We start from the raw sequence: 25,787 nt of genomic DNA on the forward strand, positions 1-25,787 counted from the left end.
AGTGCGTGATTCACACCACAATGGGTGGTGATGGAGAGGGACAATCATTTATGGTGCAACCTGGAAACATCAGGAAATGTAAGGGTTAGCCCAACAACATTTAATCAGCTAAAAATTGCACTTTGAGCCATCTAATAAATGATTTTATTTGTTTTGGGGATGTTGTATGTATTCTAAAAATAGTAATGATATTTACATAAACATTAATTTTCCATCTACATTAGTTTAATACAATCCTCTGACCGAAGCAACACCCCGTTCGCAGATATTATAGAGGAATTAACCCTTGGTTGTCTCACAAATTAGATTAGGAAAAGTCATGAAGTATTAACCTGGGCTCTGTTTCAACAAACACCTCAAAGCTGATGTGTGTTCAAATGTTTACTTGAATTCTAGTTTTATAAGTAAGACATTTATAATTCAATTTCACTTAAACATGTAACGCGTTGGATCTGTGGTGCTATAAATGCATTACTAGTAGGGATTTTCTTAACTTAAGGGGTTTGTTGCACCTGGCTGCTGCCTACATTTCAAGGGGTGTTCACAGAGGATGTGTTCTTGCATTCAAAGCAGCTAGACTGAATTGAACTGAAAGCAGGGGTCTCCTGACATGTTTTTCAAAAGTTGAGTTCCTTTTAAAGGTATCTGTCTTAAAAACGTGATGCTCTAATTGCATAAGAAAAACCACAAGATGTGTCACAATAGTCTTAAGACATTTGTCTGGCACATGTTTACACTGATACAGAAGAAGGGAAAAAAAGAGCTTGTATTGTGTAAATGAACCTTACGTTTTTTTTTAGCTATTAAAATGGCTTTTGCATCTCAGAGTAGTTTGCTGCCCGTAAAATGCCAACAAATACCAAATTCCAACATCTTAACTCTTTTGACATGTAAAATGACAGTTGTGTTCACCAACATTTAGAAATCCAAAAAGTTCAGTTTTAGATTGTGTTTGCTGAGGCAGTGTGAACTTTCAGACCCCAAACAAAACCGTTAAAACATAATATATATATATATATATATATATTATACTATTATCCTACAATCATAAACAAATAGAAAAGTCATGAAATGTCATTGGTCAAAAGGTGTGGGAGGGTTTTGGCACAGAAGGCAAGAGAGAATGGTGGCTTTTCAGCAGAGGAAATGCAAAGAGGAAATTGGCCCACTTGAAAACAAGGTGACGCCTAAAGACCTCACTTTGTTAACCCGACTCGCTGAGCAAAAAAGGGAACACAACTGGAGAACGTTTTCTGTTGGAGCTTTGGTCTATTTTAATAAATTTTCTGGACATAACGTCTCTTTAAGGAAGTTTTAAGTGGTAAGTTATATACACGTCTGCTCTGGCTTCAATGAAAACAAACAAATTATGTGGCTCATAAAGATACAGACAGTGTCTATAATGTGTGTGTATGTGACCTTTAGTCGCAAGAACTGTTTTTCGCATATCAGTCTTGCAGCTTGTCTTCTTCATGCAGGTGACATGGAACTGCAAATAGTGCATTTTATTCGGACTGTCCTACTTATACAAATCTGCTGTGAGTTCCCATTCTTAAAGTTATTCATAAATGTTTCATTTGTCCAGGGAAGTCATTTAATCACACATCCTGTGTTTCTATGAGCATGTTTATGTTTAATTACACAGCTTTTTGGGATACTTTATTCTCATTGGTCAGTCGCAGCATTCTGTTGTCAGATATTTTTGTATGCATGCAAAACTGTATAATAATGCCTATTTCCGTCATGTCGAATAAAATAAATGAACTCAATATAATGAGAAGATTTATCAAAATAATGAAATGGCGTGTCAAAATAATGAGATAATGTGTCAATGAGATAGACATCCTGTCATTATTTTCACATGCTAAGTATTGAGATAATATCTCAAAATAATGACTTGTTTAATGGATTTTATTATTTTTGTATTATTTATTATTTTTCATTTCACATGTTGGAAATGGGCTTCTATGTATCAAATTGACAAGTGTCAATGATATAGTGTGTGAAAATAATGAGATAATGTGTCAAAATAATGAGATGTTTCAATGAGATAGCGTGTCAAAATAATGAGATAATGTGTCAAAATAATGAGATAATGTGTCAAAATATTGAGATAATGTGTCAATGAGAGAGCGTGTCAAAATAATGAGATAATGTTTCAATGAGAGAGCGTGTCAAAATAATGAGATAATGTGTCAATGAGAGAGCGTGTCAAAATAATGAGATAATGTTTCAATGAGAGAGCGTGTCAAAATAATGAGATAATGTTTCAATGAGAGAGCGTGTCAAAATAATGAGATAATGTTTCAATGAGAGAGTGTCAAAATAATGAGATAATGTGTCAATGAGAGAGTGTGTCAAAATAATGAGATAATGTGTCAAAATAATGAGATAATGTGTCAAAATAATGAGATAATGTGTCAAAATAATGAGATAATGTTTCAATGAGAGAGTGTGTCAAAATAATGAGATAATGTGTCAATGAGAGAGCGTGTCAAAATAATGAGATAATGTGTCAAAATAATGAGATAATGTGTCAAAATATTGAGATAATGTGTCAATGAGAGAGCGTGTCAAAATAATGAGATAATGTTTCAATGAGAGAGCGTGTCAAAATAATGAGATAATGTGTCAATGAGAGAGCGTGTCAAAATAATGAGATAATGTTTCAATGAGAGAGCGTGTCAAAATAATGAGATAATGTTTCAATGAGAGAGCGTGTCAAAATAATGAGATAATGTGTCAAAATAATGAGATAATGTGTCAATGAGAGAGCGTGTCAAAATAATGAGATAATGTGTAAAAATAATGAGATAATGTGTCAAAATAATGAGATAATGTGTCAATGAGAGAGCGTGTCAAAATAATGAGATAATGTGTAAAAATAATGAGATAATGTGTCAATGAGATAGCGTGTTAAAATAATGACATAATGTGTCAATGATATAGTGTTAAAATAATGAGATAATGTGTCAAAATAATGTATCAAAATAATGAGATAATGTGTCAAAATATTGAGATAATGTGTCACTGAGATAGCGTGTCAAAATAATGAGATAATGTGTCAAAATAATGAGATAATGTGTCAATGAGAGAGCTTGTCAAAATAATAAGATAATGTGTCAATGAGATAGCGTGTTAAAATAATGACATAATGTGTCAATGATATAGTGTCAAAATAATGAGATAATGTGTCAAAATAATGAGATAATGTGTCAATGATATAGTGTTAAAATAATGACATAATGTGTCAATGATATAGTGTCAAAATAATGAGATAATGTGTCAATGATATAGTGTTAAAATAATGAGATAATGTGTCAAAATAATGTGTCAAAATAATGAGATAATGTGTCAAAATATTGAGATAATGTGTCACTGAGATAGCGTGTCAAAATAATGAGAAAATGTGTCAATCAGATAGCGTGTCAAAATAATGAGAAAATGTGTCAAAATAATGAGATAATGTGTCACTGAGGTAGCGTGTCAAAATAATGAGATAATGTGTCAAAATATTGAGATAATGTGTCAAAATAATGAGATAATGTGTCACTGAGATAGCGTGTCAAAATAATGAGATAATGTGTCAAAATAATGAGATAATGTGTCAAAATAATGATAATGTGTCAAAATAATGATAATGTGTCAAAATAATGAGATAATGTGTCACTGAGATAGCGTGTCAAAATAATGAGATAATGTGTCAAAATAATGAGATAATGTGTCAAAATAATGAGATAATGTGTCAATGAGATAGCGCGTCAAAATAATGAGATAATGTGTCAAAATAATGAGATAATGTGTCAAAATAATGAGATAATGTGTCAATGAGAGAGCGTGTCAAAATAATGAGATAATGGGTCAATGATATAGTGTTAAAATAATGAGATAATGTGTCAAAATAATGAGATAATATGTCAATGATATAGTGTTAAAATAATGAGATAATGTGTCAAAATAATGAGATAATGTGTCAAAATAATGAGATAATATGTCAATGATATAGTGTTAAAATAATGAGATAATGTGTCAATGATATAGCGTGTCAAAATAATGAGATAATGTGTCAAAATAATGAGATAATGTGTCAATGAGATAGCGTGTTAAAATAATGACATAATGTGTCAATGATATAGTGTTAAAATAATGAGATAATGTGTCAAAATAATGTATCAAAATAATGAGATAATGTGTCAAAATATTGAGATAATGTGTCACTGAGATAGCGTGTCAAAATAATGAGATAATGTGTCAAAATAATGAGATAATGTGTCAATGAGATAGCGTGTTAAAATAATGACATAATGTGTCAATGATATAGTGTCAAAATAATGAGATAATGTGTCAAAATAATGAGATAATGTGTCAATGATATAGTGTTAAAATAATGACATAATGTGTCAATGATATAGTGTCAAAATAATGAGATAGCGTGTCAAAATAATGAGATAATGTGTCAATGATATAGTGTTAAAATAATGAGATAATGTGTCAAAATAATGTGTCAAAATAATGAGATAATGTGTCAAAATATTGAGATAATGTGTCACTGAGATAGCGTGTCAAAATAATGAGAAAATGTGTCAATCAGATAGCGTGTCAAAATAATGAGATAATGTGTCACTGAGGTAGCGTGTCAAAATAATGAGATAATGTGTCAAAATATTGAGATAATGTGTCAAAATAATGAGATAATGTGTCACTGAGATAGCGTGTCAAAATAATGAGATAATGTGTCAATCAGATAGCGTGTCAAAATAATGAGAAAATGTGTCAAAATAATGAGATAATGTGTCACTGAGGTAGCGTGTCAAAATAATGAGATAATGTGTCAAAATAATGATAATGTGTCAAAATAATGAAATAATGTGTCACTGAGATAGCGTGTCAAAATAATGAGATAATGTGTCAAAATAATGAGGTAATGTGTCAAAATAATGAGATAATGTGTCAATGAGATAGCGCGTCAAAATAATGAGATAATGTGTCAAAATAATGAGATAATGTGTCAATGAGAGAGCGTGTCAAAATAATGAGATAATGTGTCAATGATATAGTGTTAAAATAATGAGATAATGTGTCAAAATAATGAGATAATATGTCAATGATATAGTGTTAAAATAATGAGATAATGTGTCAAAATAATGAGATAATGTGTCAAAATAATGAGATAATATGTCAATGATATAGTGTTAAAATAATGAGATAATGTGTCAATGATATAGCGTGTCAAAATAATGAGATAATGTGTCAAAATAATGAGATAATGTGTCAATGATATAGCGTGTCAAAATAATGAGATAATGTGTCAAAATAATGAGATAATATGTCAATGATATAGTGTCAAAATAATGAGATAATATGTCAATGATATAGTGTTAAAATAATGAGATAATGTGTCAAAATAATGAGATAATGTGTCAAAATAATGAGATATGTCAATGATATAGTGTTAAAATAATGAGATAATGTGTCAAAATAATGAGATAATGTGTCAATGAGATAGTGTCAAAATAATGAGATAGCGTGTCAAAATAATGAGATAATATGTCAATGATATAGTGTTAAAATAATGAGATAATATGTCAATGATATAGTGTTAAAATAATGAGATAATGTGTCAATGATATAGTGTTAAAATAATGACATAATGTGTCAATGAGATAGCGTGTCAAAATAATGAGATAATGTGTCAATGAGATAGCGTGTTAAAATAATGACATAATGTGTCAATGAGATAGCGTGTCAAAATAATGAGATAATGTGTCAAAATAATGAGATAGCGTGTCAAAATAATGAGATAATGTGTCAAAATAATGATAGCGTGTCATAATGAGATAATGTGTCAATCAGATAGCGTGTTAAAATAATGACATAATGTGTCAAAATAATGAGATAATGTGTCAAAATAATGATAGCGTGTCATAATGAGATAATGTGTCAATCAGATAGCGTGTCAAAATAATGACATAATGTGTCAAAATAATGAGATAATGTGTCAAAATAATGAGATAATGTGTCAATGAGATAGCGTGTCAAAATAATGACATAATGTGTCAAAATAATGAGATAATGTGTCAATCAGATAGCGTGTCAAAATAATGACATAATGTGTCAAAATAATGAGATAATGTGTCAAAATAATGAGATAATGTGTCAATGAGATAGCGTGTCAAAATAATGACATAATGTGTCAAAATAATGACATAATGTGTCAAAATAATGAGATAATGTGTCAATCAGATAGCGTGTCAAAATAATGAGATAATGTGTCACTGAGATAGCGTGTCAAAATAATGAGAAAATGTGTCAAAATAATGAGATAATGTGTCACTGAGATAGCGTGTCAAAATAATGAGATAATGTGTCACTGAGATAGCGTGTCAAAATAATGAGATAATGTGTCAAAATAGTGAGATAATGTGTCAATGAGATAGCGTGTCAAAATAATGAGATAATGTGTCAAAATAATGATAATGTGTCAAAATAATGAGATAATGTGTCACTGAGATAGCGTGTCAAAATAATGAAATAATGTGTCAGTGAGATAGCATGTCAAAATAATGAGATAATGTGTCAAAATAATGAGATGTGTCAAAATAATAAGATAATGTGTCAATGAGAGAGCGTGTCAAAATAATGAGATAATGTGTCAATGATATAGTGTTAAAATAATGAGATAATGTGTCAAAATAATGAGATAATATGTCAATGATATAGTGTTAAAATAATGAGATAATGTGTCAAAATAATGAGATAATGTGTCAAAATAATGAGATAATGTGTTAAAATAATGAGATAATGTGTCAATGATATAGCGTGTCAAAATAATGAGATAATGTGTCAAAATAATGAGATAATGTGTCAATGATATAGCGTGTCAAAATAATGAGATAATGTTTCAAAATAATGAGATAATATGTCAATGATATAGTGTTAAAATAATGAGATAATGTGTCAAAATAATGAGATAGCGTGTCAAAATAATGAGATAATGTTTCAAAATAATGAGATAATATGTCAATGATATAGTGTTAAAATAATGAGATAATGTGTCAATGATATATTGTTAAAATAATGTGATAATGTGTCAATGATATAGCATGTCAAAATAATGAGATAATGTGTCAATGATATAGTGTTAAAATAATGACATAATGTGTCAATGAGATAGCGTGTCAAAATAATGAGATAATGTGTCAATGAGATAGCGTGTTAAAATAATGACATAATGTGTCAATGAGATAGCGTGTCAAAATAATGAGATAATGTGTCAAAATAATGAGATAGCGTGTCAAAATAATGAGATAATGTGTCAATGAGATAGCGTGTTAAAATAATGACATAATGTGTCAAAATAATGAGATAATGTGTCAAAATAATGAGATAATGTGTCAATGATATAGCGTGTCAAAATAATGACATAACGTGTCAAAATAATGAGATAATGTGTCAATCAGATAGTGTGTCATAATAATGAGATAATGTGTCAATGAGATAGCGTGTCAAAATAATGACATAACGTGTCAAAATAATGAGATAATGTGTCAATCAGATAGTGTGTCATAATAATGAGATAATGTGTCAATGAGATAGCGTGTCAAAATAATGAGATAATGTGTCAATCAGATAGCGTGTCAAAATAATGACATAATGTGTCAAAATAATGAGATAATGTGTCAAAATAATGAGATAATGTGTCAATGATATAGCGTGTCAAAATAATGACATAACGTGTCAAAATAATGAGATAATGTGTCAATCAGATAGTGTGTCATAATAATGAGATAATGTGTCAATGAGATAGCGTGTCAAAATAATGAGATAATGTGTCAATCAGATAGCGTGTCAAAATAATGACATAATGTGTCAAAATAATGAGATAATGTGTCAAAATAATGAGATAATGTGTCAATGATATAGCGTGTCAAAATAATGACATAACGTGTCAAAATAATGAGATAATGTGTCAATCAGATAGCGTGTCAAAATAATGACATAATGTGTCAAAATAATGAGATAATGTGTCAAAATAATGAGATAATGTGTCAATGAGATAGCGTGTCAAAATAATGACATAATGTGTCAAAATAATGAGATAATGTGTCAATCAGATAGCGTGTCAAAATAATGAGATAATGTGTCAATGAGATAGCGTGTCAAAATAATGACATAATGTGTCAAAATAATGAGATAATGTGTCAAAATAATGAGATAATGTGTCAATGAGATAGCGTATCAAAATAATGAGATAATGTGTCAAAATAATGAGATAGCGTGTCAAAATAATGAGATAATGTGTTAAAATAATGAGATAATGTGTCAAAATAATGAGATAATGTGTCAATGAGATAGCGTGTCAAAATAATGAGATAATGTGTCAAAATAATGAGATAATGTGTCAAAATAATGAGATAGCGTGTCAAAATAATGAGATAATGTGTTAAAATAATGAGATAATGTGTCAAAATAATGAGATAATGTGTCAATGAGATAGCGTGTCAAAATAATGAGATAATGTGTCAAAATAATGAGATAATGTGTCAAAATAATGAGATAGCGTGTCAAAATAATGAGATAATGTGTTAAAATAATGAGATAATGTGTCAATGAGATAGCGTGTCAAAATAATGAGATAGCGTGTCAAAATAATGAGATAATGTGTCAATGATATAGTGTTAAACTAATGAGATAATGTGTCAATGACATAGCGTGTCAAAATAATGAGATAATGTGTCAAAATAATGAGATAATGTGTTAAAATAATGAGATAATGTGTCAAAATAATGAGATAATGTGTCAAAATAATGAGATAATGTGTTAAAATAATGAGATAGCGTGTCAAAATAATGAGATAATGTGTCAAAATAATGAGATAGCGTGTCAAAATAATGATATAAGCGTGTCAAAATAATGAGATAATGTGTTAAAATAATGAGATAATGTGTCAAAATAATGAGATAATATGTCAATGATATAGTGTTAAAATAATGAGATAATGTGTCAAAATAATGAGATAATGTGTTAAAATAATGAGATAATGTGTCAATATAATGAGATAATATGTCAGTGATATAGTGTTAAAATAATGAGATAATGTGTCATAATAATGAGATAATGTGTTAAAATAATGAGATAATGTGTCAATGATATAGTGTTAAAATAATGAGATAATGTGTCAATATAATGAGATAATGTGTCAATGATATAGCGTGTCAAAATAATGACATAATGTGTCAAAATAATGAGATAATGTGTCAAAATAATGAGATAATGTGTCAATGATATAGTGTCAAAATAATGACATAATGTGTCAAAATAATGAGATAATGTGTCAATGATATAGCGTGTCAAAATAATGACATAATGTGTCAAAATAATGAGATAATGTGTTAAAATAATGAGATAATGTGTCAATATAATGAGATAATATGTCAGTGATATAGTGTTAAAATAATGAGATAATGTGCCATAATAATGAGATAATGTGTTAAAATAATGAGATAATGTGTCAATGATATAGTGTTAAAATAATGAGATAATGTGTCAATATAATGAGATAATGTGTCAATGATATAGCGTGTCAAAATAATGACATAATGTGTCAAAATAATGAGATAATGTGTCAAAATAATGAGATAATGTGTCAATGAGATAGCGTGTCAAAATAATGAGATAATGTGTCAATCAGATAGCGTGTCAAAATAATGACATAATGTGTCAAAATAATGAGATAATGTGTCAAAATAATGAGATAATGTGTCAATGATATAGCGTGTCAAAATAATGACATGAACGTGTCAAAATAATGAGATAATGTGTCAATCAGATAGCGTGTCAAAATAATGACATAATGTGTCAAAATAATGAGATAATGTGTCAAAATAATGAGATAATGTGTCAATGAGATAGCGTGTCAAAATAATGACATAATGTGTCAAAATAATGAGATAATGTGTCAATCAGATAGCGTGTCAAAATAATGAGATAATGTGTCAATGAGATAGCGTGTCAAAATAATGACATAATGTGTCAAAATAATGAGATAATGTGTCAAAATAATGAGATAATGTGTCAATGAGATAGCGTATCAAAATAATGAGATAATGTGTCAAAATAATGAGATAGCGTGTCAAAATAATGAGATAATGTGTTAAAATAATGAGATAATGTGTCAAAATAATGAGATAATGTGTCAATGAGATAGCGTGTCAAAATAATGAGATAGCGTGTCAAAATAATGAGATAATGTGTCAAAATAATGAGATAGCGTGTCAAAATAATGAGATAATGTGTTAAAATAATGAGATAATGTGTCAAAATAATGAGATAATGTGTCAATGAGATAGCGTCAAAATAATGAGATAGCGTGTCAAAATAATGAGATAATGTGTCAAAATAATGAGATAGCGTGTCAAAATAATGAGATAATGTGTCAATGACATAGCGTGTCAAAATAATGAGATAATGTGTCAAAATAATGAGATAATGTGTTAAAATAATGAGATAATGTGTCAAAATAATGAGATAATGTGTCAAAATAATGAGATAATGTGTTAAAATAATGAGATAGCGTGTCAAAATAATGAGATGATGTGTCAAAATAATGAGATAGCGTGTCAAAATAATGATATAGCGTGTCAAAATAATGAGATAATGTGTTAAAATAATGAGATAATGTGTCAAAATAATGAGATAATATGTCAATGATATAGTGTTAAAATAATGAGATAATGTGTCAAAATAATGAGATAATGTGTTAAAATAATGAGATAATGTGTCAATATAATGAGATAATATGTCAATGATATAGTGTTAAAATAATGAGATAATGTGCCATAATAATGAGATAATGTGTTAAAATAATGAGATAATGTGTCAATGATATAGTGTTAAAATAATGAGATAATGTGTCAATATAATGAGATAATATGTCAATGATATAGTGTTAAAATAATGAGATAATGTGTCAAAATAATGAGATAGCGTGTCAAAATAATGAGATAATGTGTCAAAATAATGAGATAATGTGTCAAAATAATGAGATAATGTGTCAATGAGATAGCGTGTCAAAATAATGAGATAATGTGTCAATCAGATAGCGTGTCAAAATAATGACATAATGTGTCAAAATAATGAGATAATGTGTCAAAATAATGAGATAATGTGTCAATGATATAGCGTGTCAAAATAATGACATGAACGTGTCAAAATAATGAGATAATGTGTCAATCAGATAGCGTGTCAAAATAATGACATAATGTGTCAAAATAATGAGATAATGTGTCAAAATAATGAGATAATGTGTCAATGAGATAGCGTGTCAAAATAATGACATAATGTGTCAAAATAATGAGATAATGTGTCAATCAGATAGCGTGTCAAAATAATGAGATAATGTGTCAATGAGATAGCGTGTCAAAATAATGACATAATGTGTCAAAATAATGAGATAATGTGTCAAAATAATGAGATAATGTGTCAATGAGATAGCGTATCAAAATAATGAGATAATGTGTCAAAATAATGAGATAATGTGTCAAAATAATGAGATAATGTGTCAATGAGATAGCGTATCAAAATAATGACATAATGTGTCAAAATAATGAGATAATGTGTCAATCAGATAGCGTGTCAAAATAATGAGATAATGTGTCAATGAGATAGCGTGTCAAAATAATTACATAATGTGTCAAAATAATGAGATAATGTGTCAAAATAATGAGATAATGTGTCAATGAGATAGCGTATCAAAATAATGAGATAATGTGTTAAAATAATGAGATAATGTGTCAAAATAATGAGATAATGTGTCAATGAGATAGCGTGTCAAAATAATGAGATAGCGTGTCAAAATAATGAGATAATGTGTCAAAATAATGAGATAGCGTGTCAAAATAATGAGATAATGTGTTAAAATAATGAGATAATGTGTCAAAATAATGAGATAATGTGTCAATGAGATAGCGTGTCAAAATAATGAGATAGCGTGTCAAAATAATGAGATAATGTGTCAAAATAATGAGATAGCGTGTCAAAATAATGAGATAATGTGTCAATGATATAGTGTTAAACTAATGAGATAATGTGTCAATGACATAGCGTGTCAAAATAATGAGATAATGTGTCAAAATAATGAGATAATGTGTCAAAATAATGAGATAATGTGTCAAAATAATGAGATAATGTGTCAAAATAATGAGATAATGTGTTAAAATAATGAGATAGCGTGTCAAAATAATGAGATAATGTGTCAAAATAATGAGATAGCGTGTCAAAATAATGATATAGCGTGTCAAAATAATGAGATAATGTGTTAAAATAATGAGATAATGTGTCAAAATAATGAGATAATATGTCAATGATATAGTGTTAAAATAATGAGATAATGTGTCAAAATAATGAGATAATGTGTTAAAATAATGAGATAATGTGTCAATATAATGAGATAATATGTCAGTGATATAGTGTTAAAATAATGAGATAATGTGCCATAATAATGAGATAATGTGTTAAAATAATGAGATAATGTGTCAATGATATAGTGTTAAAATAATGAGATAATGTGTCAATATAATGAGATAATATGTCAATGATATAGTGTTAAAATAATGAGATAATGTGTCAAAATAATGAGATAGCGTGTCAAAATAATGAGATAATGTGTCAATGATATAGTGTTAAACTAATGAGATAATGTGTCAATGACATAGCGTGTCAAAATAATGAGATAATGTGTCAAAATAATGAGATAATGTGTTAAAATAATGAGATAATGTGTCAAAATAATGAGATAATGTGTCAAAATAATGAGATAATGTGTTAAAATAATGAGATAGCGTGTCAAAATAATGAGATAATGTGTCAAAATAATGAGATAGCGTGTCAAAATAATGATATAGCGTGTCAAAATAATGAGATAATGTGTTAAAATAATGAGATAATGTGTCAAAATAATGAGATAATATGTCAATGATATAGTGTTAAAATAATGAGATAATGTGTCAAAATAATGAGATAATGTGTTAAAATAATGAGATAATGTGTCAATATAATGAGATAATATGTCAATGATATAGTGTTAAAATAATGAGATAATGTGCCATAATAATGAGATAATGTGTTAAAATAATGAGATAATGTGTCAATGATATAGTGTTAAAATAATGAGATAATGTGTCAATATAATGAGATAATATGTCAATGATATAGTGTTAAAATAATGAGATAATGTGTCAAAATGAGATAATGTGTTAAAATAATGAGATAATGTGTCAATATAATGAGATAATATGTCAATGATATAGTGTTAAAATAATGAGATAATGTGTCAAAATAATGAGATAATGTGTCAAAATAATGACATAATGTGTCAATGATATAGTGTTAAAATAATGAGATAATGTGTCAATATAATGAGATAATATGTCAATGATATAGTGTTAAAATAATGAGATAATGTGTCAAAATGAGATAATGTGTTAAAATAATGAGATAATGTGTCAATATAATGAGATAATGTGTCAATATAATGAGATAATATGTCAATGATATAGTGTTAAAATAATGAGATAATGTGTCAATATAATGAGATAATATGTCAATGATATAGTGTTAAAATAATGAGATAATGTGTCAAAATGAGATAATGTGTTAAAATAATGAGATAATGTGTCAATATAATGAGATAATGTGTCAATATAATGAGATAATATGTCAATGATATAGTGTTAAAATAATGAGATAATGTGTCAAAATGAGATAATGTGTCAAAATAATGAGATAATGTGTCAATGAGATAGCGTGTCAAAATAATGAGATAATGTGTCAAAATAATGAGATACAAACTCAAATAAATAGATATCTCAAAATAATGAATTGTGTGCTTTTTTTTTTCCATTTCACGTGGCGGAAATGGGCTTCTATGTATAATTGACAGTTGTCTCAGGCAGTGCCATAATATTCATAGACATTAAGAGGATAATGTCCCCCAGTATTCGTATTAATGATCAATCAATATTTTTTTTTCAATTACTCATTTTAAGAGTTTAACCTTGCTTGGGAACGGTAAACAGCACACAGTTAAGTTAATAAATTACATTACTTGGCAAAATAATTGTTTATACTTTCTATGAATAAATGTGGCAATTTATTCAACATTTGTATCTTTTATCATATATCTGATGCTGCTGTTTTACAGTTTAAAAGCAATAAGCCACCTGAGTCTCTGCATTACAGTAATTTTACCATGGTTAAGGGGCTTTGTTTGCGTTGTGCCTTAGAACACCATTTTTCTGTGGTAAAATCTCTTTAACTTTTACAAAATTACAGCAATTACAAAAAATTTTTTATTTAATGATAAACAATTCTTCAGAAAAGTAGTATAGTTCATTTGTCTAACTGTAAGCTGTTTACGGTTGTCAAGCAACGTACTGTAGCAGCTTGAGCATTATTATGTGTTCACGTCATGTCCGAATTATCGTAATTATGAGATTGATTTCTACGTAAATTTTAAACTTTTTTTATCCCCCTTTTTTCTCCCAAATTGGAATGCCCAATACCCACTACGTAGTAGGTCCTCGTGGTGGTGCGGTTACTCGCCTCAATCCGGGTGGCGGAGGACAAGTCTAAGCTGCCGCCGCTTCTGAGACCGCCAATCTGCGCATCTTATCATGACACCGCGGAGACTCGCAGCATGTGGAGGCTCATGCTACTCTCCACGATCCACACACAACTTACCACATGCCCCATTGAGAGCGAGAACCCCTAATCACCACCACGAGGATGTTACCCCATGTGCCTCTACCCTCCCTAGCAACCGGGCCAATTTGGTTGCTTAGGAGACCTGACTGGAGTCACTCAGCACACCCTGGATTCAAACTCACGACTCCAGGGATGATAGTCAACGTCAATACTCGCTGAGATACACAGACCCATGTAAACTCAGAATTCGATGAAATTCGATAACATTCTATTTGTAGCCAATGTTACCTTGAGTGCTTAAACATTTTGGTGAATTAGGAATTTAGCTGTGGTCAACAGCAAAACCACACTCAGATCCATTTTGGCATTATGAGTGTTGCCATTAAAGCAAATAAAATCTGAGGTCTGAGGAAGTGAACAGCTCCAATAGAAGATCCAAGGTGTTGTCTTGACATTACGGTAATTCCGACACAACGTTAACGCAGGATAATTACAGAATCTGCTGCTACAGGTGTGCGTGTATTGTTATTTTACAATGGCTTCATAAATGGCTCATCCAATCAACATTTTTAGTTGTAACTATCTGTTTTATGACTTGTTTTTTGTCACTGTTATTCCGCAGTGCTCTGGAGCGGCCAGTGCTTGTCCCTACACTTCACAAACCAGCAGCCAATATATGTCATTAAAGGTCATAGTTTAATCTTACAGGTACAACTTGACCTGCAAGATGGGGAGCGTGTTGCCAAAGTGACGTGGGACTACAAGGCAAACAATTCTGCAAAGATTTTGACAGTGGCTGAGTTTCCTGGTAGAGTTTCTAATGGAAGGGTCACTGTGGACCAACAAGGATCCACTCTGAAAATCAGGGATTATCACCCAGCGGACAGTGGCATATATACAGTTACAGTTACAAACCAATCAGGGCAGAGACGTTCAGAACAGCAAGTCGTACAAGAGTATCGTAAGATGCTCTAAAATCTCTTCATTTGTTTTCACCTCATATAGAGTGCTTGCATGGCAGCATTCTATTCAATGAAGTATTTGATGTTTCCCATCGACTTAAAGGGATAGTGCACCCAAAAATTGAAATACTCTTATAATTTACTCACTCTCATACCGTCCCAGATGTGCATGACTTACTTTTTTCTGTAGAACACAAGCAGACATTTTTAGAAGAATATCTCAGCTCTGTTGGTCCATACAATGCAAGTGAATGGTGACCAGAATTTTGAATCTTCAGAAATCACATAAAGACAGACTAAAAGTAATCCATACAACTCCAGTGGTTATTCCCTCTCTTCTGAAGCGATATGATAGGTGTGGGTGAGAAACAGATCAATATTTAAGTCCTGTTTTTTCTTTTAATCTCCACGTTTGACCAGCCCCAACCAATAGGTGGCGATGTGCATGAAGAATGTGAATTGCCAGAAAATAGAAGATGAATGAAAGTGAAAGTGGAGATTAACAGTAAAAAAAAATAACTTAAATATTGATGTATTTCTCTCCCACACCTATCATATTGCTTCTGAAGACATGGATTAAACCACTGGAGTCATGTGGATAACTTTTACGCTTAATGTAACACTGCAATTACAGCATTGCAATAATTAGCAAACAGAATTCTGATTGGCTACTACTGCTGCACTGTTTGGACCCTTTTCACAGCCAGTGATGATGTGTTTTTGCCTTATTTACATTTACATTTATGCATTTGGCAGACGCTTTTATCCAAAGCGACTTACAGTGCACTCAATACAGGGACAATCCCCACGGAGCAACCTGGAGTTAAGTGCCTTGCTTAAGGACACAATGGTGGTGGCTGTGGGGGTAGAACCAGTGACCTTCTGATTACCCGCCCTGTGCTTTAGCCACTATGCCACCACCACTCCATATATATTTTTAGCAGCATAAATTAAGTAAAATACGTTTTTTTTTTTATCCGCTTTTTCTCCCATTTTGGATTCCCACTACTTAGTAAGTCCTCATGGTGGTGCGGTTACTCACCTCAATCTGGGTGGCGAAGGACAAGTCTCAGTTGCCTCCGCATCTGAGACCGTCAATCCGTGCATCTGATCATGTGACTCGTTGTGCATGACACTGCGGAGACTCACAGCATGTGGAGGCTCATGCTACTCTCCACAATCCACACACAACTCACCACACGCCCCATTGAGAGAACCACTAATCACCACCACGAGGAGGTTACCCCATGTGACTCTACCCTCGCTAGCAACCGGGCCAATTTGGTTGCTTAGGAGACCTGACTGGAGTCACTCAGCACACCCTGGATTCAAACTCACGACTCCAGGGGTGGTAGTCATCGTCAATACTCGCTGAGATACACAGACCCTACCAAGATTTGGTGCCTAATGTGGGACTTTTAAATATAAACAAGCCCAAAACACACAAGGGGCTTTTATTTTGAAATGAAAGAAACTTGCCTCCATTGCGATGCTCTGTATTTAAGTATTTACCAAATTAAGCTTTTTACAGCCTATATAAACTATTTTTAATTTTGCATTATTTAGTGAACATTTCTAAAATGATCTACTCTCAAAAAAATATTATTAAAGTTTACACATTTTAATTTAATAACAAAATTCCATCAAATTAAATTGAGTAATCTTTAACAAAATAATAATAATAAAAAAAAAACATATATTTTAGGATAATTTTCTTTTGCTGTTGGAGCAAATAGGGATGCAATAATAGTAATAGTACAACTTAAAATGACATCTGACAGAAAACATCACACATGCTGAGTCAGCACAACAAATTAAAAGCATAAGCTCTGATGCATAACTTCAAATACACAGATCTAATGCTTAAAACAAAAATTATTTTGCTGCCCTGCAAGCACTGATATTTCATTTAAGAAATGCATATATTGTTATATTCTCTCTTCATTTTTTCCTACATCATTCTTGCATCTTCTTTCCATACAATGAAAGTGAATGGTGACTGAGGTAAATGACTATTAATTTTGAGTAAAGTTTTCCTTTAAGTCTGTTTATTTATGTGTGTGCCAGTGGCAGTAAATCATGTATCAGTGATGGTGAATGTGTCTCACTGCACTCTGCACTGTATGGAGGCGTGGGGCACTGAGCCCACCTTCACCTGGCTGCACGAGCAAGCGGCTGTGACGGAGGAAGTGGGTCGTGTGTCTGCAGATGGAACATCTCTTTACATCTCCAGCAGCTGCTGTGGACACTTCACTTGTGTGGTGAGCAACAAACTGGGCCACAGTTCTGGAACCTACACTGCAGGTATAACACTGAGAGTCAAACCCCAAATTATAGATGTTCTATTATAGAAAAATGTTTAGGTAGCGTGGTAGCCTATTTGTTCATGCACACAAATCACCACCACCACCACAATGCTTTTTTATGGGGTTGCTAGGATATTGCATGGTCATATTTGAACCCAAATCAATACAAAAAAAAGAAAATGATTATAATTATATTTTGCATAAAGAAAATGAAGCCTGCATTTAGGACTATTAAGATTGTTTGCACGGTGACATTATTCTCAGGACAATTTAGCACACATTTCTGATGACCGTAATTTACTGTATTACAGTAAAAATAAAGATGCTGTTTTTGTAAGGTTGTGAAGCATTATTGCATTATTTAAAATGTGAATTATATAAGTATATATGATTAATTTTAGAAGTTAATTATTACTGTTCTTTACACTTAATACATATAACAGCTGTTACTGCTTGAAATGTTGATGAATTGCCTGAAATATGTTTTATGACAGCCACACTAATGTGATGTGTGTGTGTGTGTGTCTGTGATGTGTGTCTGTATGTCTGTGTGTGTGTGATGTGTGTGTCTGTCTGTGTCTGTATGTGTGTCTGTTTGTGTGTCTGTATGTGTGTGTCTGTTTGTGTGTCTGTGTGTATGTGTGTGTCTGTTTGTGTGTCTGTATGTGTGTGTGTGTCTGTCTGTGTCTGTATGTGTGTGTGTGTCTGTTTGTGTGTGTGTATGTGTGTGTCTGTATGTGTGTGTGTGTGTGTGTCTCTGTGTGATGTGTGTGTGTGTCTGTCTGTGTGTGATGTGTGTGTGTCTGTCTGTGTGTGATGTGTGTGTGTCTGTGATGTGTGTGTGTGTCTGTTTGTGTGTCTGTATGTCTGTGTGATGTGTGTGTGTGTCTGTCTGTGATGTGTGTCTGTGTGTGTGTGATGTGTGTGTGTGTGTGTCTGTATGTGTGTGTGTCTATATATGTGTGTGTGTCTGTTTGTGTGTCTGTATGTGTGTGTGTGTGTCTGTTTGTGTGTCTGTATGTGTGTGTCTATGTGTGTGTGTGTGTATGTGTGTGTCTGTTTGTGTGTCTGTATGTGTGTGTGTGTGTGTGTCTGTGTGTGTGTGTGTGTGTGTGTGTGTGTCTGTTTGTGTGTCTGTATGTGTGTGTGTGTCTATGTGTGTGTGTGTATGTGTGTGTGTCTGTTTGTGTGTCTGTATGTGTGTGTGTGTGTCTCTGTGTGTGATGTGTGTGTCTGTTTGTGTGTCTGTATGTCTGTGTCTGTATGTGTGTGTGTGTGTCTGTATGTGTGTGTGTGTCTGTGTGTGTGTGTGTCTGTGTGTGTGTGTGTGCTTGTGATGTGTGTCTGTTTGTGTATGTGTGTGTCGGTGTGTCTGTGTGTGTTTCAGAGCCATGCGAGAGGAAAAACAAAGCCACGACTGCAGTTGTTGTGTGTTCATTGCTGATGCTGCTGCTGGTCACATCTCTGGTGTTTCTACTATGGAGGTTCATTAAAATAATTTTCCGGGTTCATTACAAGCTCTATTGACAGTATCTGTGACATTATGTCGATTACACCAGAGAATAATCTCAATATGAACAAAAATGAACGGTAATTAAAATGTATTAAATAGAAGTCTATGGGGTTAACAGCTCTGCGGGTTTAAAAGCAGAAATGTGAAAATGATCTTTAACAAAAACAAGCTTTAACAAAAGAACACTCTTTAATCTCATTCAATGGGAGACGGCCACACCAAAGTAAAATCTCATTGCAGACATTGTCTGTCATTTAAAACCATCAACAAAGAGAAACTATCTTCGAACACAAAGCATGCCGTCTGCTAATGAATAACTGATTTACATAAAGACTCCACCCTATAGTCCAAAAGACACGGTGTTTCTTAAAGCAATAATATGAGTTTTAAGGTTAATAATGATGACCTGAACAGACATATAAGATACAAGAGTCAGAAATCCCAGATGCAGTTTATTGTTCCACCAAAGTTTCAATAATAATCTGAAAAAATGAAGATTTGGTGCCTAATGTGGGACTTTTAAATATAAACAAGCCCAAAACACACAAGGGGCTTTTATTTTGAAATGAAAGAAACTTGCCTCCATTGCAATGCTCTGTATTTAAGTATTTACCAAATTAAGCTTTTTACAGCCTATATAAACATCAAGTATACACTACTGGTCAAAATGGTAAACGGTCTGCACTTATATAGCGCCTTTTTAACCTTAGCGGTTACCAAAATGCTTTACACTGCGTCTCATTCACTCACACACACACACACACACACACACACACACACACACACACACAGAGCAGAGCTGCCATGCAAGGTGCTAGTCTGCCATTGGGAGCAACTTAGGGTTCAGTGTTTTGCCCAAGGACACTTCGGCATATGGAGTCATGTGGGCCGGGAATCGAACCACCAAACCTGCAATTAGCAGCCGACCCGCTCTACCACCTAAGCCACAGCCCCATTCTTTATTAGGTACACCTGTACATCTGCCTAATCATGCAATTATCTAATCAGCCAATCATGTGATAGTAGTGTAATGTATAAAATCATGCATATATAGGTCAGGAGCTTCAGTTAATGTTCACATCAAACATCAGAATGGGGAAAAATCTCAATCATGGCCTCCTAATAATCCCCATCCATTAATGGTTGTATCACTCTACTCCTCTCCACAAACAGCTGGTGTGTAGCGGGCGTACTGGCGCACTATGGCTGGATGCTGCACACTGGTGGTGTTTGAAGAGATTCCCTCTATACTATGTTAAGCGCCTTGAGCGCCTAGAAAAGTGCTATATAAATGTAAGGAATTATTGTTGATTAATTATTTGGACCGTGGCATGATTGTTGGTGCCAGATGGGCTGGTTTGAGTATTTCTGTAACTGCCCATTGTAAACCCATTCTGATGGTTTATGTGAAGTTTAACTGAAGCTCCTGACCCATATGATTTTATACATAACACTGCTGCCACATGATTGCCTGATTAGATAATCGCATGATTAGGCAGATGTACAGTGGTCGGTGAGAGTGTGTGTGTGTGTATATTATACATACAGCTCTGTAAAAAATGAAGACACCTGCAAAATGATTAGTTTCTCTAGATTTACTATTTTTACACGTGTTTGAGTAAAATTTAAATTTTTCCCAAATATAAATATTGTCATTTAGAGCATTTATTTGCAGAAAATGACAACTGCTCAAAATAACAAAAGATGCCGTGTTTTCAGACCTCAAATAATGCAAAGAAAACAAGTTTATATTCATTTTTAAACAACAAAATACTAATGTCTTAACTTAGAGTTCAGAAATCAATATAATCCTGATTTTCAATCACAGTTTTCATGCGTCTTGGCATGCTCTCTACCAGTCTTTCACATTGCTGTTGGGTGACTTTATGCCACTTCTGGTGCAAAAATTCAAGCATCTCATCTTTGTTTGATGGCTTGTGGCCGTCCATCTTCCTCTTGATCACATTCCAGAGGATTTCAATGGGGTTCAGGTCTGGAGATTGGGCTGGCCATGACAGGGTCTTGATCCGGTGGTCCTTCATCCACACTTTGATTGACCTGACTGTGTGGCATGGAGCATTGTCCTGCTGGATAAAACAATTGTCAGAGTTGGGGAACATTGTCAGAGCAGAAGCACGTTTTATTCCAGGATAACCTTGTATGTAACTTGATTCATGCATCCTTCACAAAGACGAATCCACCCGATTCCAGCCTTGCTGAAACACCCCCAGAAGATCACCGATCCTCCACATGGACATCTAATGGTGACCTGGACAGGCCTTGAAGACACAGTGTCTTGCACCCACTGTGAAATTTGGTGGAGGTTCGGTGATGATCTGGGGGTGCTTCAGCAAGGCTGGAATCGGGCAGATTCGTCCTTATGAAGGACGCATGAATCAAGCCACGTACACGGGAGCTAATCATTTTGGAATAAGTGTGTAATTGTAGTCGTGTCTGCAATAGCGTTAAAACGTTAAAATGTGTCGTTTTTCAAATGATGCATTATAGTAAAAGTGTTTCGATATCATAACAGCAGTGAGCGAGTAATAGTGCGGAAAAATAAGCGTTTATTAAGTCATAATTAGCCATTGCAGTTGTGATTAAAACATATACAGTAGTTTTGTATATGCGAAAAAAACAGACTTGGCAAACATGATTGCAACACCTCTTCCCCTTGTTATATGAGGCACTGTAAACTTGGTCCACCCATTCCCTTCTCAGTTTTAAATGTTCCCCATCAGACAGGTGGGTCTCTTGAAGCAATGCAATAGAGCATTGCATTTTTCTAAGCTGATTAAATATTTTCTTTCTTTTAATTGGGCTGCTCAATCCTTTCACATTATAACTGACACAAATTAAATTATCCATTGACACTGGTATAAATGTTGTATGTGCTAGTCACCAGTATGTTCCAGTAATATAGAAAAACAAAAAAAAACACTTTAGCTGTCAAGGGTAAACAATTAACAAAAACAAAAACAGGAACTATGTACACGAACAAGACTTCCACACATCCATTCGGCCAAGTTCTTGTTTCAGTAGGCCAAATCCCGATGTAAGAAGGGCAGGGAGTTGTGACGCTGACTCCCTGGGGTATCAGATGTGCACCAAGTGCGCGCAGCCATTTTTGAAACACGGCCACCTCCAAGAGTGATTTCCGCTCAGCAAAATGTCCGCAAGCATCCGTCGATTTAGAAATAAAAATAAAATCAATTATTATCCCGAAAGTATAGAATAAAAAACTAAATATATTTTTTTTAGTTTTCTCACATTCTAAAGCAGAAATATCCAGTTTAAATGTACCTCTTTTACATTTAAGCGATTCACTTCTGCAAAAAAGCGTGAAGATCCGCATCGGACAGCAGCGCTGTACTACTCAATCCCCGTCTACCTTTACCTTGTACGGACCATCTAGCCTTCGTTATTTCTCTTGTTTGTCGGTCTCGTTCATCCACTCGAACTTTAATTCCCAGGTCCCGCAGGGGTGGTGCAGCATCCATCAGGGTAGGAAAAGTTTTGACTCCCGCCTCCAGGTAGATCCTTATCTGTGCTGGATAGATACATTGAGCTCGCACATCCTTCATCTTGAGCTGTTTTATTACGTCTCGCACCTGCGCTCTCTTCCTCTGCAAATCAGGCGAATAGTCGTTGTCAAAGTAGATCCTTTTCTCGTTGTAAAGGACCTGTTTTTGTGACCAGGCTTTTCGTAAGATTGCGTCCTTAACCGTATAGTCCAGGAATCTCACTATTATCGATCTCGGGGGTGCGGCGGGGTCTTTCGGTTTGGCTGCAAGGGCCCTGTGTGCCCTTTCAATTTTTATATCCATGTCCTGAGGTAGCTGTAAAACTGTGGGGAGCATTCCCATAACAAATTCCGCCGTGTTTTCTCCTTCACAGCCCTCTGGAACTTGATATATTCTTAGATTATTCCGGCGAAGTCTATTTTGCAAGTCCTCGCATCTACCTGTGAGATCCGCCTCATGTTCCAGTAGATATCGTAGCGCTCTTTCGTGTCTCATCCCCGTCTCCTCAGCAGCGCTGATCCGTTCCTCCGTCTCCCCGATTCTGCTCTCCAAACCATTTATTTGGCATTTTAAGTCCTCAACCGAGGTCTCCACTTTTGTCAGCGATATTTTTGTCTGTTTATGCCCCTCTTGATTTTCTTTTCTTAACGATTTCAGTTCTTCCATCACTTCAGTAAATTTGGGAGCACGCGGGCTAGATTTAGCAGGCCTAGTAGGGCTAGGTGATCGTTTCTTATCGTCTCTTTCTCTCGAATTTTCATTTTTGGAGGTGTTCTTGTGTCTCGTTGCTGTACTCATTCTGAAAAACTCAGAATATATCGGAATTGGTTATGTAAATCGGGATTTATTGCAACAATCCGACGGAGCTTAACTTTCAAGCGCTTGTCATCTCTCTGACGCCACCGGAAGTCCCCAGAATGATCATTTTTCGAAGCACTTTTCTACTCTTAAAACATGCTGTCATGAAACCGATTTACATTAGTGATGCATTTGAGTTTCATGCATTTCATTCAAGTCCATTCCTTTCAGTTATCCTTGTTGTTTCCCGCTGTAGGAGACACCGGTACCAAAGCAACAGAAGGGAACGACTGATCGAGCCGTATGAAGACACTCTGTGAGCGAGCTGGACTAACCGAACCGCAGGCGGTGCAGGTCACACTGCAGGGACCGAATCCTTCCTCTCTCAGCACTGGGACATCAAGACTGTGCACTGAAGAAGCTGATGGATTATGAGTCACTTGAAGCTTTCTAGAGGCAAATACATTATTTGACTGTTTGTTTATCGGATAATGAATTATACTATGTTTTGCTTTAGACTTTTTATATGATGCATAATTGTTATATTTACATTTACGCATTTGGCAGACGCTTTTATCCAAAGTGACTTACAGTGCACTTATTACAGGGACAATCCCCCCAGAGCAACCTGGAGTTAAGTGTCTTACTCAAGGACACAATGGTGGTGGCTGTGGGGATCAAACCAGCGACCTTCTGATTACCAGTTGTGTGCTTTAGCCCACTACGCCACCACCACTCCACATATTAATGGATTAATATTCATAATACAAAAGTCATCTAGGAAGTTTGATGTACTTAGAAATAATGGTGCCACTGAACAAAATGTGTTGGTATCATGAACTAACAATTAACAATATATTTATACAGCATTTATTCATCTTCATTCATTTATAAAGATTGTTTATAATGCATTAACTAATGCTGACATATACAACGTCACATTTAAAAAATTAATTAGTAAATGTTGTAATTAACATTAACCAGGATTAATAAGTGCTTCATTGTTAATAATGTAGTTAACTAACGTTTATAAAGAAAATCTTATTGTAACGTGTTACCGGGTAAACCATATGATGTAACTGAGCACGTGTAACATTAATGGAATATTCTGGGTTCGCTTTGTAGTGTTTACGTCTTGTGGCTCTACTTTTAATACAGTATATTAAAGTTTACCGATTTGCCCCATTCACTTCCATTGTAAGTGTCTCACTGTTACCTCCATTTTTGCTTCTTTTTTTAAAGAAGGGAGGAGTTGAAATACATTTTTGTGGTAATCAGAATTATCGATTGAGCTTAACTTGTGTTGAACCAGGAATATTCCTTTTAAGATTGAAGCTCATTTCAATGGGATGGTTTTCTTAAAAGGTGCCCATTTGATTCTTTTTTTTGCACCTTTTTTCCACATTAAAAAAAATGGGGTTTGCCGGTAAGTCTAAATAAATGAATAGTACATTTTGGCATCTGTTTAAGATGATGTCTACTGACCATAGACTGTAAAAAAAGATGGACGACGCCCCTTCGCTCTTTTCCATTGGTGAGAACTGAAGCCGCCAGTGTCCCGATATGGCGCTGACATCTTGGGACTTGAGTCTGCGCAGTTGCGATTTCGGGACCAGACCTGCGCAGTAGTGAGCAGGAAGTAAAGCCGCGAAATCAAGGCCCCGCCCTCACTCTCGCTGAATCAATCGCAAGGACAAGCCCCTGCACTTCTGACATTTAACGGTGTGAATAATTAATTATAGAAATTTCGATATTACATTTAAAGCTCCAATCTCCTCAGTCCTCCGAAGATCCCGACAAAAATTCCGTTGGTGCTTCAGTGACTACTTCACTCAGAGAACCTGTCAATCACAGCTGTCAATCATGATGTCACAGCACAGTTTTATAGCATCAAATAACTAAAAACAAACTTATTTTGAAAACAAACACTTGAAATGACATCAACGTGATAGAAACGACAGTAAATGACAGAAACTATCTT

The 25,787-nt window shown here is 33.6% G+C and overlaps 1 protein-coding gene across 1 annotated transcript; it reads left to right on the plus strand.

The window, feature by feature from the left end:
- The first annotated feature begins 1,184 nt into the window (after window positions 1–1,184).
- Window positions 1,185–25,220, plus strand: si:dkeyp-97a10.2 (SLAM family member 9). The gene is made up of 6 exons (XM_052146631.1): window positions 1,185–1,321; window positions 1,479–1,538; window positions 15,326–15,664; window positions 17,733–17,969; window positions 19,359–19,455; window positions 24,063–25,220. Exons 2-6 carry the CDS (start codon window positions 1,484–1,486, stop codon window positions 24,124–24,126), a joined length of 792 nt encoding a protein of 263 aa, XP_052002591.1. The 5' UTR covers window positions 1,185–1,321; window positions 1,479–1,483; the 3' UTR covers window positions 24,127–25,220.
- Window positions 25,221–25,787: the final 567 nt, after the last annotated feature.

Source organism: Xyrauchen texanus, chromosome 17, assembly GCF_025860055.1.
Source record: "Xyrauchen texanus isolate HMW12.3.18 chromosome 17, RBS_HiC_50CHRs, whole genome shotgun sequence".
NCBI classification, from domain to species: domain Eukaryota; kingdom Metazoa; phylum Chordata; class Actinopteri; order Cypriniformes; family Catostomidae; genus Xyrauchen; species Xyrauchen texanus.